This window comes from Triturus cristatus, chromosome 11, assembly GCF_964204655.1.
Source record: "Triturus cristatus chromosome 11, aTriCri1.1, whole genome shotgun sequence".
Classification (NCBI taxonomy): domain Eukaryota; kingdom Metazoa; phylum Chordata; class Amphibia; order Caudata; family Salamandridae; genus Triturus; species Triturus cristatus.
This window is the reverse complement of record NC_140594.1, coordinates 1,157,494,488-1,157,511,756: the sequence shown is the minus strand read 5'-3', so window position 1 is coordinate 1,157,511,756 and position 17,269 is coordinate 1,157,494,488. Positions and strand designations below refer to the sequence as shown.

At 47.6% G+C, this 17,269-nt stretch overlaps 1 protein-coding gene across 1 annotated transcript in view; it reads right to left on the bottom strand.

Moving 5' to 3' along the window:
• The window catches only part of LOC146788629 (putative cation-transporting ATPase 13A4), a 389,548-nt gene that overhangs the window by 74,618 nt on the left and 297,661 nt on the right, over positions 1-17,269 (bottom strand). The window contains exon 25 of the mRNA XM_085633188.1: positions 13,338-13,410. Within this exon, the coding sequence (XP_085489314.1) occupies positions 13,338-13,410 (73 nt within the window). The remainder of the gene's footprint in view (positions 1-13,337; positions 13,411-17,269) is intronic.

Genomic DNA, 17,269 nt, shown 5'->3' with positions numbered 1-17,269 from the left:
GCACCCAACAGTCAATGGATCTATGGAGCAGTCAATGGATCTATGGAGCAGTCCATGGATCTATGGAGCAGTCAACAGCCAATGTATCTATGGAGCACTCAAAGTATCTATGGAGCACCCAACAGTCAATGTATCTATGGAGCACCCAACAGTCAATGTATCTATGGAGCAGTCAACAGTCAATGTATCTATGGAACAGTCAATGGATCTATGGAGCACTCAACAGTCAATGTATCTATGGAGCAGTCAACAGTCAATGTATCTATGGAGCACTCAGCAGTCAATGGATCACCCAAACGTCAATGTATGCAAGGAGCAGACAACAGTCAATGTATCTATGGAGCACTCAACAGTCAATATATCTATGGAGCATCCAACAGTCAATGTATCTATGGAGCATCCAACAGTCAATGTATCTATGGAGCAGTCAACAGTCAATGTATCTATGGAGCACTCAACAGTCAATGGATCACCCAACAGTCAATGTATGCATGGAGCACCCAACAGTCAATGTATCTATGGAGCACCCAACAGTCAATGTATCTATGGAGCCCCCAACAGTCAATGTATCTATGGAGCACTCAACAGTCAATGTATGCATGGAGCACTTAACAGTCAATGTATGCATGGAGCGCCCAACAGTCAATGTATCTATGGAGCACCCAACAGTCAATGTATCTATGGAGCACCCAACAGTCAATGTATCTATGGAGCACCCAACAGTCAATGTATCTATGGAGCACCCAACAGTCAATGTATCTATGGAGCACTTAACAGTCAATGTATCTATGGAGCACCGAATACTAAATGTATCTATGGAGCACTCAACAGTCAATGTATCTATGGAGCACTCAACAGTTAATGTATCTATAGAGCACCCAACAGTCAATGTAACCATGGAGCACCCAACAGTCAATGTATACATGGAGCACCCAGCAGTCAATGTATCTATGGAGCACCCAACAGTCAATGATTACATGGAGCACACAACAGTCAATGTATCTATGGAGCACCCAACAGTCAATGGATCTATGGAGTACCCAACAGTCAATGGATCTATGTAGCAGTCAATGTATCTATGGAGCCATCAACAGTCAATGTATCTATAGAGCACCCAACAGTCAATGTATACATGGAGCACCCAACAGTCAATGTATCTATGGAGCACCGAATAGTAAATGGATCAATGGGGCAGTCAACAGTCAATGAATTAATGGAACACTCAACAGTCAATTGATCTCTGGGGCACTGAAAAGCCAACAGATCCCTGGAGCAGCTAAGAGATCTCTGGAGTAGTCAATAATCAATGGAACCTGGAGCGCCCAACAGTCAATGGATTAATAGAGCACTCAACAGTCAATTGATCTCTGGGGCACTGAAAAGCCAACAGATCTCTGGTGCAGCCAATAATCAATGGAACCTGGAGCGCCCAACAGTCAATGTATCTATGGAGCACTCAACAGTCAACGGCAAGATAAGGCCTAAAAAAGACAAATCTAAAAAGGAACGGGAGTGGTCAGTGAGAAAAGATTGGAACCAGGCATGCACTGAGCTGGTGATCACCGCAGCCCCCAGACGATCTAACAGGACATAGTGATCAACAGTGTGAATTCAGCTATGTGCTGATAATGCCCAAATCAGCAGCCTTTCTAGAGCAATACAGCTGCACAGCCTCGGGAGGAGGGCGGAGCACCAGGATTTAGCATTTGCCATTTATCTATGGCCAAGATTTTCTCTTAGTTGGTGCATGAACGGCAGACGGTACAGCTCAAAAACAGACAAAGGCTTTATGAGCTAAGTGTATGCACTTTAGACAGTAAAACAATAGACATGTAGCTAGTGCAGCTGTTCATGAAACGTACCTGGGGTCATATTACAGAATACTGTGCACTCTCTTTGTTTGCACCGGGTGTACCTTTCAAAGGATATGCCCTGTGCAAACAAGGAGTGTGTGCCATATTATATTGCATGTGCTGCCCCCTTGGGTATCTGCAAAGTGATCCTGGGGCAGTGGATTCAAGTGAAATATGGAGCGGCTTTGAAGCAGCCACTTCATTTTTCAACGTGCAGGTGGCAGCCCGCCTGCACTTTTAAGAGGAGAGAGAGATCCTCTTGCAGGCGGATGCAGTGAGTAACTGCCCCTACCTGCAAGGGGATGTCTTGGGTGTCCAAAGGACCCCCTTTCCCCCTTCCAGGCAGCTGCCATCAGGGGGTGCACTGAAAGTGCGCCACCTTTAAGGTGGCACACTATCAGTGTGCCTCCTGACATTATCTTTGATTGGCATCATCTTTGCCTCTGTAATATGGCACGGGCACAGAGGAAAAGGGATTCCCTCAATTACATGGGGCCACACCCCCATGCAAAGGAGAGAACGCCCTCTGAGGATAGCGCTGGCGCTACATGTGCACCAGCGTTATCTGTATTACAGAAAGGGCCGCACCAGCATCTGCGGCCCTTTCTGTAATACCAAAGTGCCACGTGGGCGAGCAAAGTGGGCGCACATGCCCATTGCGCTCCAGGAGCCCTTTCCATAATACGGCCCCTGAGGCCATCTGCAACAGCATGGAGCACCAACATGGCACTCTATCGGGGCAAGATGTTAAGCAGCCGGAAGCACGATGTGCTTCCAGGGAATGGGCAACACTCCTATAAATGGTCACATGATGTTGTAGTCCAGGTCTCTGCTCTGCTGACGCAGTGATGTCATAGTGTCAAAGGTCTGACTCTAGCTGTTTCTGGTGCTAGTGTGCTCTTGGAAGGCGACAACCTTCCGCTGTGTAGTTTCTCTATCAATAAATTCACCCTTCAAAAGAAACCGCCTTGGAGTGAATTACTACACATGATTTCCCCGTGAGGAGTAAGAGCAAGGGCTGGATAGAAGAACAGTCACCCTGCGGTCATTCAGGGTTCATAAAATGCCAGACTGGGGAGGAGTCGAGCTGGGTGCTTCTCACGTTTGCATTTTCTTTGTATTTCAAGGTGTACACCAGTGATGCATATTTACCCCCTCTACCATTTCGTTTTTAAACCTGATGCATAGTGAGGTCTGCATACTGCAATCAGCGAGCCCAAGGAATCCATGTGGCTGGTGGCCCATCATGGGAGGGACCTGATATCATTAATTTGGTCTAAGAAGTTCTGAACAGGGGCTCTGGAATGAGCCTACAGAACCCAATTCACAAAGATGATGCGATGAGTAGATGTCACTTACCCTTTCAGTACTCTTGGCTGACCCCTGCAACTCAGGAGTAAGCTAGGAGTACTGCTCGAGTGAGTCACAATAATATTGGGCTTAACTGCGACAACAAAGTTTAAAATGCAAAATCAGAGGCAAGTGCTTTAAATGAGACAGGAATCTGGGCTTTTACTCTAGGAAATGCTCTAAAAAGAACCCAAATACATTTTCAGAACCTTCTGAAAGTTCTGTGTGGTGTCTTCAGCCTGATGGTGCACCCAGAGATGAATGCTCCCTAGTTCTGCGATCCCTTGTGAGCCAAGGTACGATAGGCCGTACACGGGTACCAGCCTGAAGCCAGTACAAGCAGATCTTACCTTACAGCCATGAAGAACTTCCATGAGAAGCTACCCAGGGCCACTGTGAGATGAATGCTCCCTCGATCTGTGGAGCTCAGATCTACGTGTCATGTCCCTGAGTTAGGCCCATGTAGCAACGCTGCACATTTTCTTACATTGTCCACTTACTGCACAGTAACATTTTACTATTACCTTTTGCACATATTTATGCGTGACAATTTCGGATTAGTTTCTCTGAACGTGCTTTGTGTACACATTTCAAGAATAACGTTGCTTTAATAAATATATTGAAGAACATCCCATTGTGCATTCTTTGTATACTTCACTGTGAACAAGAGTGCACGTGTGGCTGAGCCAAAAGGTTCTAGATGTGTTACCACAATCCCTGAAAGGACAGGGTGGTCATGTTCAGTGGTTGCCAGAAACTTTCTGCTCCCTATTTAGGTTAGGGGAGCTTGTGATGGTACTGTGAGCTAGCTGGTCTCCAGGACAACATATCCTTCGGGGTGCATGGAATCAATCTAGACACCTCACCCAAAATGTATGTTGTCCACAAATGCACAGATCCTACTGATGTAGTGGGAACTACACGACAGTGAGACATGATACGTTAGGTCACGCACGGGTACCGGCCTGGAGCTGGTAAAGCTGATTTTGACTTACAGCCATGAAGACCTTCCTGGAGAATGTACCCAGGGCCACTAAGAGATAAATGCTCTCTAGATCTGAGATACCTTGAGGGCCAAGGTACGGTAGGCCGTTCATGGGTAAAAGACTGAAACCTGTACAAGCAGATCTTGACTTACAGCTGTGAGACCTTCCTTGGGAAGGTACCCTGGGCCAGTGTTAGATGAATGCTCCCTAGATCTGAAGTACCGTGCGAGCCAAGGCACGATAGGCTGTACACGGGTACCAGTCTTCAGTCGGTACAAGCTGATCTTGACTTACAACCATTTAGACCTTCCTAGAGAAGGTACCCTGGGCCACTGAGAGATGAATGCTCTCTAGATCGGCAATACCTTGTGAACCAAGGTACGATCAGGGACATCTTAAGGATTTTGGGGGCCCTGGGCCAAACATAATTTGGGGGCCCCTGTTCAGAACAACTTTGAATTTATGTTCCAATTTGGGCCCCTGTTTCCCACACAGTTTCCGCTTCCTCAGCTGTGTTAGTGATCCAGTTTTCATCATAGGCATTAGCCTACATATTCCCGATGCAAACAGATGCGCGCAGTTGACAGTGATAGGATTTAGTGTTTCCTGCCATGCTACTATGTTTTTAATACTTTTAAAATTGTATATGTGTGTCTTAATTACTCTGTGCTTTTTAACAATTTCTCCTACCTACGCGCACTTGCACTTTACTTGATTCTGCTTGCTTACACCTCCTTGTCTGCTTCAATTCGCATCTCGCTTTTCTTCCAGTCCTGGTCCGCCACGGCTGATACGCCGATTGTGCGGAGGGCTGGGGCTACTATCGGGCTCCACACTACTGCCACCTCAGTTTCCACTTCCTCAGCTGTGTTAGCGATCCAGTTTGCATCATTGGTATTAGCCTATATATTCCCGATGCAAAAGGACGCGCGCAGTGGGCGCGCCGATGGCGCACCAAAGGCAAGCCCGTCTGCGCCTGGAGGCGTTCCGGATGCGTCCAGCGCCGGCCATGCTGCCCAGTTCCCCTCCAGTGAGTTTCTTCCACAATGTTACAATAGGGAAAAACTGCTTAGCCTTAGGCGGCTACCATTATGTCAGTGTACAGCGGCTGATCGGAGCTTGGAGGTAGACTTTTGATGCAATAAGTGCAACTTGTCTCTCCTCCAGCCCAGGAAACTCATACCCAAGATCCTCCCACGCAACAATAAGTGTAAAAACAATAAGAAAACAGAGGACTTAAAGGCCATCCTTTAAAATTGTCGCTCTATGCAAAAGCATGAACCACACATTTATGGCCTACTTTTAGACGAACAGCCTGATCTTTTATTTCTCACTGAGACCTGGCTGTCTGAAGCCTCCAACCCTACTATCACCTCGGCCATCCCTACGGGTTATAAAATCCTTAGGAGGGACCGGCCGAGTGGGAAGGGGGTGGTGTCACCAAAATTTACAATAAAAAACTAGACTGCTCTCCCATCCTGATGGAAAACATCGAGGGTGCAGAGACCTTAGGCTTCTGCTGTACCTTATCCCCCCCATCATAGCTTAGCTGGTTTTCTGATTTACAGACCTCCCAGTGCCATTGGAAATTGTATTAGTACGCTTAATACAGCCACCACCTCCCTAGCCTTAAAATACAACAACTGCCTTATTCTGGGAGGTTTCAATATACATATGGACAATGGAAAAGACCCTCAAAAATGTCCTTGTTGGAGACTCTGCAGGCCTGCAACATGTTTCCATCTATTTCTTCGGCCACCCATGAGAAGGGTCATACCCTAGATCAAATCTTTCACAACTTTGACATATCAGTAAGCCTACCTCTTCCCATTATCTGTTCTGACCACCTCTTCTTAAAATTTGTCATTCCCAACTCTGCCACAGCCACTCGGGCTAACGCAGGGCAGAGGGTCCCTAATTACAGGACGTTCCATAAAGTATCCATCCCGATGTTCGCAGACGCCCTCAGTCATTCCTCACCGGAGCTGTCTGGCTGCCCTGACTCGGACGCCCTCTCAATGGATTCATGGCTCCGAACCAACATTGATGCAGCGGTACTGGTTGTTTCGCGCTCCTCAAAGAGGTCGGCCCCACCAGCTCCATGATTTAACGATTCCCTCAGATCTAGCAAAAGAAATTGTAGAAAAATGGAACGGAAATGGCGTAAATCCTATCTACCTGAGGACAGGAAAGTGTATAAAGACAACTTAAAAGCTAATTACATTCTCGTGAAGGCAGCCAAGAAAAACTTATTTCAAACCAAGATAAAAAAATGCCCAAAATAAGAGTAAGGAAATCTTTAGCATAGTCAAATCCTTTACCTCCCCGAAAGTCGGCACAAAGGAAGGGCCATGTAAGGAAGAATGGTCTAAGCAAATAGCTCAAATCTTCCACAAAAAGATGTCCGTGATCCAACAAGCCTTCACTAACATCTCAGAGGAAGAACTGACCTTCTACCTTAGTTCTAATAGCAAATTTCACCTCTTGGATCCTTCATCTTTTACTAGTTTTCCCCGAGTTTCAGCTTGAAGAGTCACTGACCCTTCTCCAAAGCATTAAGTCTGGCTCTCCTACCGTCCCATGTCCAGCGAATATCCTGAACCTATTAGCTCCCACCATAAACCCCATGGTAAACCATCTCTTTAATGCTCCCCTCTCCTCAGACAACATGCTGAAATTATGGAAGAATGCTAAGATTCTTCCACTGATTAAAAAGGCTAACGCCAACCCGAAGGACCCTGCCAACTACAGGCCAATCTCCCTTCTTACGGCCCTCTCCAAAGTATTAGAGAAGCATGTAAACAAGGTTCTCCAAAAACGCATTGAAAATGGGAAGCTCCTTCATGAGTCCCAATCCGGTTTTAGGGCTAACTACAGTACGGAATCTTCTCTGCTGGAAGTGACTGAATTTCTCAAGGGTAAGCTGGACCAGGGAGGCAAGGACGTATTGATACTGCTCAATCAGTCGGCTGCCTTTGATACGGTCCCACATGAGAAGCTCCTGGAGAGACTTGCGAACATCGGCCCGGGGGGACTGCCTGAACATGGATGTCTTCCTTCTTGGCAAATAGATCTCAGGACATCTGGCTCCCCCCTTTCTCATCCCCAGTTCCAGACATGAATGTAGGTGTCCCTCAGGGCTCCATTCTCAGTCCTACCCTTTTTATTATACATCTATCCCCCGTGCATTTCTGGTAGAGGAAGAGGGCGCCAAAATTATTTCCTATGCTGATGACACTCAGCTGATTTTTACGTGTGAAAAAGGAACCGACTTTGACGGGGCAATGATTAGGTCTTGCCTCACAAATGTTTTTAACTGGCTTAAGAAGTTGTTTTCTTTAGTAAACCAGAAACACCTGACAGGAGCACTTGGTGGCCAAAAGATCTGCCGTCCCCGCCCGCGGAAAAGGAGAAAGTCAAAAACTTAGGAATTGTCATAGACAAGACACTCTCCATGCGCTTTCAAATCCAAAATCTAACTGGCGCTTGCTTTGGCATACTCTGGATGCTAAAAAAATTCCTGCCACTGTTACCACTTGAGGGCAGAAAGATTGCGGTGCAGGCTCTGATGACATCAAAGCTTGACTATGTCAACAGCTTGTACTTCGGTCTTCCCAAATCCCTTATTCAGCGCCTAAAACGCGGCGTCCAGAGCCATCCTGAGACCTAAACCCAGATCTAGTACGACACCTATTCTTAAGTCTCTACACTGGCTCCGCATAAAAGAACGGATCGACTTCAAAGCGATGACCATCTTCTTTAAAGCTTTCCACGGCTTAGAAGCCAGCTACCTAAATAAGCGAGTTAATCTCTACACAACATCTAGACCCCTAAGATCTTCCAATGCCAACCTGGCCATCGTGCCTAAAATATGCCCTGCCCGCACTTGAGGCAGATCCCTCTGCTTTCTAGGCGCAAAATTGTGGAATAGCCTCCCTGAGTCTCTGAGACTAACCACAGACCTACACTCTTTCAGGAAGGACCTTTACACACGCTTTCCTCCCGCTGTCACGTGCCAGGACACTCTAGTCTGAGTAGCTGCGCTCTTTGATAAATACACTATTTCATTTCATTAGGTCCCTGACAGTGCAAAGGAACACTCGTTCAAATTCTAAGGGCCTTTTATGCTGCTGGTGCGTCATGTTTTGTGACGAACTGGCAGCGTAAAAAAATGTGCCATGTTGCGCCCTATTTACAAAGTGACGCATCTAGGCAGATGCGTCACTTTGTAAACCCCTGCACCACATTATACCTGCACCAGGTATAATGTATGCAGGGTGGGTGTTGCCCCGCAAAAAGCCTCGTAGAAGTGGCGCATTGAAACCTATGAGAACTCAGTGCGCCACTTCTAGGACGCCATTGTGTCAATATCTTACACCTGCCTCACAGCAGGTGTAAGACTGATGCAGGGCCTTTCACATGGGGCTTGCCCCATGTGAAAGGACACATTACTGGAGCTGCGTCTATTTTCAGACACACCCCAGCAATGCATCACTTGTGCGCCTACAAATACGTCAGATATACTGCTGTATCTGTAACTCCTTGCAACATGATGCGTCATACAGTAAATATGACGCATCCATCATGTTGCAAGGAGGGCGCGCTAAGAAGTGACGCATCCCTGTTTTCACACAGCGATGCATCACTTCTCATAAATAAGGCCCTAAATGTGTTTACATCTAATACTCAGGGATAGTTATGTGTGTTTTCAATATTGTAACACAGCAGCAGCTCACCAATATTACTGCAAATAATCTCTGTGACGCCCTCCCATTTCTTATATGTTAAACCTTGTTTTGATCTTAAAGAAAATTCTTTTATGTATATTGCATGAAACATAAACACAACATTTCTCTTCAAAATGGCTGTACTAGACTCTCACACATCAGGTACATAAAAATAAATTAAAGGAAAACAGTATTTAAAACAATCTGTTTGAGAAATACTCAAGGTCATTAGGGCAAAACTCTGGAGAACAGAGCTGACTCTGTCAGGGGGCCCCCTGAAAGGGTGGGGCCCTGGGCCAGATCCCACTTTGCCCATGCATTAAAACGTCTCTGGGTACGATAGGCCGTATACGGGTACCAGCCTGGAACAGGTACAAGTAGATCTTGACTTACAGCCATGAAGACCTTCCTGGAGAAGGTACCCTGGACCAGTGTGAGATGAATGCTCCCGAAATCTGAGATCCCTTGTGAGCCAAGGTACGATAAGATGTACACGGGTACAGCCACGAAGTCCTTCCTGGAGAAGGCACCCTGGAACAGTGCTTTATTAACCCTCTGAGATATTCAGAGGGTCCAAGATGCAAAACCTATCCTGCTTTAGGCCTTCAAGAGAAGCAGAAGGTATCCGTGGACACAGATGCTGGTGTTCCACCGAAGGCACCACTAGAAAATATTTCAAGAAAGGTTTAGGAAGGAGATTTTTGTGCCTGGGTTTTGTTGCTTCTGGGGCAACAGGGCCGCTGTAGCAGAAGTCAGATCTGATAAACCATTGCCGATGTGGCGCAAGACTTGTTATGGAAGTAAATTGTGCAATGCGCCATTGTGAGCAAAACCAACCTCAATAACTGATACATGTGGCTTTCTCTTGCTAGTGGCACCAGTCTGCGTAGGTGGTTAATTAGCAACTAGGAAACAGATCACGCAACATCACTGTAACATTTTTATTGACCTCAAATGATGCTGGCAGTTTGTTGAAATTGACGTATTAAATTTGATTTACCAGATATTTTAGAGAAAGGCATCTTGGCCCTTGAATGACCACTCTGATTTGAACGCTAATGAATGTTCCATGAATTAAGCAGATATATGCAATTGTCTCTGAGTGACGTCATCAAGTGACTGTGTGCCATGCCTGAAATGGGCAGAACCGGTTCCGCCCACCTTATTCAATCATCAATCTTGCCAGCAGTGGGTCTGCGCCTACTAATGGTGACAGTACCTACCTACGTCTACATAAGAGAATGAATTCCCGCTCAGTGCCTACATTTATAGAGACAAGGCAAAGCGCTAGCTGTAAAAGAGTAGGATCTGCTTCTTATAGTTACCCCCACTTTTTGCTGGTGTTTCACTGTTTTTCGACTTTGGTTTGGCTGTGGCCCTGCTAATCAGGACCACAGTCTAGCTGCTTCTTCTCTAAATTCTGGATTCTGGGGTACCCTTATAAGTCCCTAGTATATGGTACACTATGTACCCAGGGCATAGATACCCCAGAGGCCTACCAGGGACCTCAGCATGTATTATGCCACCCCTGGGAAGCTTGCCAAAATGACACCACAGGACTGCTACTGCAGCCTGGGTAAGGTGGTCACTATAGCTCTCCAAATCACTACACATATAAACCTATCAGTCACCCCTATGGCAGGCCTTACTAACCCTGAAGGCAGGGTGATGGGTTTCATGTGAGAGGGTGCCCATGCATGAGCAGAGCCCCTCTGCACCCTTCGGAACCTTTATTCCGGGGTTGTTTGTGATGCAGCCAAACCATATACTCTTAAGTGCATTATAACCAAACGGGAAATGCTAACTTTGGACTGGCTGCATTGAAACATGTCATGCTTGGTGTTAAACACCTTGGAATCATACCCCCACACCAGTAACTGCTGTGGGAGTATGATCCCACCCTTCTAGAGGGAGAGACATGACAGCACCGGTATACCCGGTACCAGCTAACAGAGCCCTGGCATCACAAAATGGATGCTGCCAGCCACAGACACAAGTCTGCCCTCCTGCTGCTGGACGAAACTCCAGCAGGGGAGGCCTGGACAATAGGTTTCCTGTCACAGGGAGGTGTCACCACCTCTCAGACAGGCTTAAGTGTATTAGGGCTGGGTGGGTACACTCCAAGAGTGCTTTGAAGTTCAGCACTGGGGGCACATTTGGTGTCCCTCTGCATAGTCCAATTCAAACCGGTTGCAGGGGCTACCAGTCCCTGCTCTGGTGCGAACTGGACAAAGGAAATCGGTGTAGCCACCTCTCTTTCCTTTCCCTCCCATAGGTGTGTCCCCAGAGTATGTCCAACCCCTTCCTTGGGTATAAGAAGGAACCCCTGACTACAGGACTTTAGATTACACCTGGACGAAACTCTGGCACCAAAGACGCATCTGTCCGGATTGCATCTCGGTTGCTCCCACCGGACTCCGAAGAATTTTGCAACACAGGAGGTGGGTTTCTGTGGTCTCTGAGGTCGATCTGAGCACTCAGCAATTCTGAGGCCTGTATCCCTCGAGGAAGACCATGCAACCCGAAACCCTGGACACCGCAACCACTTGCAGAAGCATCAGCTTTCCAGTGACTCCTGCAGCTGAGGTTTGGGTTACTTGGAACCCTGACCCCGAGCAGCAGTTGCACTGAAGATTGCCCACAAACACTACACGAGTGTTCTGTGAGCAGGCCCTTTGTGTTTTCTCTCGAGGTCCCTTTGCAATCCCTGTTCCGTCGACTGGTGGGTCGCTGCGAAGGTAACTTTAACTCCAATTGGGCTTAACTGGTTGCTCCAGACGTGCCCCGACTCTCCATCACTTGGGGAGTCCCGAGGACCTTGCTGGTCCGCACCGAAGCATCTTTTCTCTTCCTGCGTGGGTTGCTGTTGCCAAGGCTTGTTGGGTCCAATCCGGGCACCGACACCGCAGCACTCGACATCCTTCATGGGACAGCTCGAATCTAGCTCCTGGTCCTCGTGGCTGCAGAGTCAAGCTTCACCTCTTCGCACCTGAAACACCCGACATCGGTGGACATTCGTCTATCGTGCCCCTGGTCACTGGAAAGTGACCCAGACTCTGTCCCCTCTGCTTTCAGGTTCTTCTGATCTTCAATCCAGGCTTGGATCACACCGGACACTCTTCTCCTTCCCGGCAGCAGCACTTTGCAGCAGGTCGCCATTGAAAACTACGACGATTCCCAACACCATTTTACACCTATGCACCCGGCTTCCCTGTGTGAGGTAACTCGAGTACTCCGGTGCTCCCGCGGGTGCTGGCCCTAGAACCCCCTAAGTCTAAAGGGGTTTTCTCAAAGTCCTCTCCTAAGTGTCCTTAAACTTTAAAATTCCAACCGCGACTTTCTCCATAGAAGCCAACGGAGCTCGCGGCTGTGTTGTCACACTGCACGCGTCCCACGAATAGTGCGCTCGTCCCCCGTGGGTCTCCCGTGTCACTACCTTGGGTGGTTCCTGGGGGTCCCAGCGATTCTACATGCTCTAGGCACTGTGTCTAGTCAAGTCGCGGTTCTTATACCACTTTCTTAATACATGGTTTGGTCCGCCCCAGGGCCCATTGTATATTGTGCTATTTACTGTCCTTTTAGAACTGTATTATTGTGTGCCTTGCTCTCTAACTTCACAGAGGGGTTAGTAGAGAGAGTTTAGCAATAAATACATATTTTTATTATACAACCTGTGTGGTCCTTTCATTTGGTCATTCAGGAGGTTATAGACTGGTAAAACAAGCTGCTTTACATTCCTTCAAGACTTTGCCTGAAGGCTGCTCTCCATAGCTACCACTAGGATAGCTTTCAAGAAAGGTTGTCTTTAAACCTATCATCAATAAGGGTTGTTTGGACTGGTGCAAGGTGCCACTAAAACTAGTGGACAGCATATGCCTGGCCAACTTCACACACTAGCATCGACTCAAAGATCTTGAGAAAAAATTGCAAACTAACTAGTTTTATTTTTTTACTTTCATTTCTTTCCAATATCATTGGGAATAACAAGAGATGTCTATAATTAAATTTGTACTTGCTTGTATGAATTGTGTCCCACAATAAACATTTATTGATGCTGAACAAGCCCCCCTTTCTACTCTCTCAGGAGCGCCTCCTGCTGGCAAGTGCGTCTCACACCTCAATAGCCAGTCTGCTGAGCTTAAAAGAGGTAATGCAGGTTTGGACTGAACCCAGACTCTCACCACCTACAAGAGCAGACACAACACCACCCCTACGACAAGAGAGCCCCCAAACCGTGAAAGATCCGAGGGCGTTTTGCCAAAGTTACCATCTGAGAATTAATGATCAGAAGGTCTCACTGGCACATCTCCTCAGGGAGTGGGGCACCAATGGGGCTGCGCTTCAACTGCAGTCTCAGCTCACCTCGGACGCACTGTCTGGTCTTGGGTGGTTTTCACAGTTACATGCCAGGTTCCACTTACTTGTCAGAAAGGTGATGAAAATGATCGCGAAGTCATGCAGAAGAAACTGGTTGCTCCCATAGATGTTGTGATTCTAAAAGGAAGTGAAAAACAGGTCATATACTGTTAGCTCTTTTTCTTAAACTTTTCAAATTCTTTGTAAACATGATTTTATTTCACGACTAGTCCCTAATGGTACCCAATACCTTGTCAGCCTCAGTTAAATTGACAAATCCTTTATTTGATGATTTCATAGAAATGCCCTCATATCCTTCATCCTGAATGAGGTTTAGAGCACAGTTCAGAATAACACACAAATTAAAAAGATTCTTTGAGACCTGGTTCTGACTGGTGTCCAGGGGATGCGGAGGTCCATGGGATGCTGAGGTCCAGCGAATGCAGAAGTCCATGGGATGCTGAGGTCAGGGACCTGCTCTCTCCCCCTGTAGCTCCGGCTGCCATGCTGTGCCTCTGCCCAGGCAGGGCTCAGTACAGGTAGGGGTTCGAGCCTTGGCTCCTGCCGAGGTCGCGCCCTCTGTCTTTGCCCCCCTGCCCCTCCTGTTGTGCTTTTCCCGTTTTCCATTTTGTACCTTGATTTTTGCCTTGCTGCGCCCCTTTTGTATTTTTTGTGCCTGCTTTTTTATTTACTGTGCCCTGCTTGCCATTGTGCCGTTCTTCGCCCTCTGCCCATTTTTCCTGCTTCCCCACCCGCCGCTGCTGCCACCGCAGCCTCTCCCCTCCACCGCTTCCCACTCCCGCCTCCCAGCTGTGCCTCCCTCCCCCCTCCCCTATTTATGCCGGCCGCTGTGTGGCGAGCGCAAGCAGGACCTCTGACCTTGGCCAGAGACCTGCTCTGTCCCCCTGCAGCTCCAGCTGCCGTGCTGTGCCTCTGCCCATGCAGGGCTCAGTGCAGGCAGGGGTTCGAGCCTCAGCTCCTGCCTGCAGCGCTGCCGCTCCTGTTGTGATTTCTCTTTTTCCATTGTGTACCTTGATTTTTGCCTTGCTGTGCCCGTTTTTTATTTATTGTGCCTTGTTGTTCCTGCTTTTTACTGTGCCCTGCTTGCTATTGTGCCGTGCCGCCCCCTCTGCCTGTTTTTCCTGCTTCCCGCTTCCCCACCCATCGCTGCTGCCCACGCGGCCCCTCCCCTCAGCTGTTTTCAGCTCCCGCCTCCCAGCTGTGCATCCCGCCCCCCTCCATTTATGCCGGCCGCGCCTAAGGCAAGCCCGTCTCTGCCCGTCCGCGACCCGACCGCGCTCAGGGCCAGGAACCCTGAACCTCCCACTACCCATCGCTACGACACCACCACCCTCCTCGCACTCAACCCCGAAAGACTTAAAGAATGTCAACAGGCCGAACACGACCCAAGGCCAGCTCTCCTGCCTCCACTGCCGCCAGACCCTCACCGCCACCCCGGCCTCCAACACTGCCAACACCAGCGACACCCTAAAATGAATCCTCCTCAACGTAGGCTCCGTACACAAACACGCCATGGAAATCTGGAACCTACTCGACTCCCTCTTGCCCGGCATCGCATTCTTCACAGAGACCTGGACCAACTCATCCTCCTCCCTCAACATCAGCACCGCCGTCCCAGATGGATAAAAGACCTAGAGAAAATGCGAGAAGTTGGCCTGGTATATGCTGTCCACTAATTAAAGTGGGCACCGTGCATCAGTCCAAACGACCCTTATTGATGATTAGGTTAAAGACAACCTTAATAGAAAGCTATCCTAGTGGTAGCTGTGGAGAGCAGCCTTCAGGCTAAGTCTTGAAGGAATGTAAAGCAGCTTGTCTATAATCTCTTGAGTGGCTAAATGAAAGGGAACCACACCAGGTATATATATATATATATATTCACTTAAAAAACCATAGATGTAATATCTGACGTCATCAGCAGAGGATTGCGGTCGCGTGAGTTATAGTTGCCTGCACTAACTATAACGGGGGAATTTCATTGTTTTTTTACGAGGGAAATGTCCAGCTAACTATAACATGTGTGAAACCTATGGTTTTTTAAGTGAATTTGCAAGGTTTTTTAAATGCTAATTCCTAACTATAACGTGTGTGAAACCTATGGTTTTTTAAGTGAATTTGTACGGTTTTTTAAATGCTAAGTTATGTATTTATTAATATTTTTTTTTCAGGTTTTTCACACCGTGCGCTCACCGTGCACCGTGCGCGCGCTGTGGGCACTCGGTCCGCTTCGCGCACCGAGCGCCCACGATGCGTTTGAGGAAATATGAATTTTTATGGTCAATTGTGTCCCCTATCTTAGACCCCAACGGCTCCATGTACATGCTACAAGTACATGTATGTTCCCTCCAGTTCCAGCTATGAAGACGCAAATACATGTGCGTCCAACGTTAACATGCCCTCTTTCATATCTGCCATGAATGGGCCGGATATTCCATTTCTAAGTATGATTGGCCACCGACTTTATATGATACACTTTTCACGTTTTACAGTTCAGGCGAGTAGGCCCTGAATTCGGCCATCAAGCCTTTTCCTGCTTCTGCCTCTGAAATGCTCCAGCCTGGACCTGCATCGGTATCCATGAACTTTGTCCTACTCCCTGCGCGGCTAACGGTGCCTGACGCGGCCTGTTGCCTGCCAAAAACTGTATTTCACCTTCAAGTTATCTGCTCCGTTCCTCATCCAATGCATTCCTGTCTAAGTAGCTTAGGTAAACATCCTTCCTGCTACCGAGCAAAGGGCTCGGCCTCGCTGTCTTTATGCAAGTAATTCATAGCCTCTGTTACTATGGAAGATTCCTGCCCCCTCGCATCTCATGTAGACACATAGACGCTTGTACACGCACTAACAGTCAGTATAGAATAGGATCTGTCCGAGAAGACCTTTCCTTCCAGATAATATAGTTCCTTAAACACAAGATATTAGATATGATTTAGGACTAGGTTGTCCTGACACCCCAGACTTCTGTCTCCACATGTAGGGCTAAATGTCAAGTTCCCTTCACCCTCTAGTTGCACGTCAATCACACGTCATGCGGCTGCGCGCGCATCTCTGCCAAATATTTCTGCTGACACTGCAGGATTCTCTTATGGATCCACCCACTTGTGACATCATTTTAAATGACGTTTCTAGTATACGCCTATTATTACGCCTATTTTCATTACGTATGTGTATTCTTATCTGTATTATCAGCTGTTACGCCTCCTGCATCTGTCTTAATGTAATGCTTTTCATATATATATGATCACTTGTCAATAATGCATTGCCTATCCCTTCCTGAACCTTCGTGGTGATGGAATATGATTGCCTGGTTCGAACCATAATTCCTTTGTAAGGAATAAAGTCCTTTTCAGAACCTCTAATACCACGGATTCTGCCTCTTATTTTGATTGAGTTATTCTTACTAGACTTTACCGCATAAAAAATAGTACAGGTAATTTAAATATTTACCACATAAATTGGCGCCCGAACAGGGACACTTTCTCATCTCACGCGCCGGAGGTGCGTTGCAGGCCCGGTCTCCTGCCACAGCTGAACGGACAAAAACGCGTACCCGCAGGATTTCCTGTATCTCCCTCCGGCCAAGCGGGGGTGACTGAGGCTGCGATCAACACCCAGACGAGGCGGTGAGAAGTGCGAAGTATCCCGACCAGAGCCTAGCTGAGAGAGCAAGATCCGAGGTATACAGAGGCCCACCAGGTTCCGAAGTTCCGAGTCGAGTCGAGTCGAGTCCAGTCCGGTCCAGTTCAGTTCAGTTCCGAGGCCTTCCGTTCCGTGCTACCCGGTGAGTACCGTTGCTGGGGAGGCATTTAGACGTGCACATTAATTTGTGCCGGTCATGACGGGTTTGGGTACACAAATCCGGTCTGCACTGTTTTAGCAGTGTATCTGTACTGTTTAGCAGTATATCTAGTATGTTCATGTATATAATTCAGTATTATCTAGTATTAGTATTATGTCAGTGACTAGTTTTCTTCTA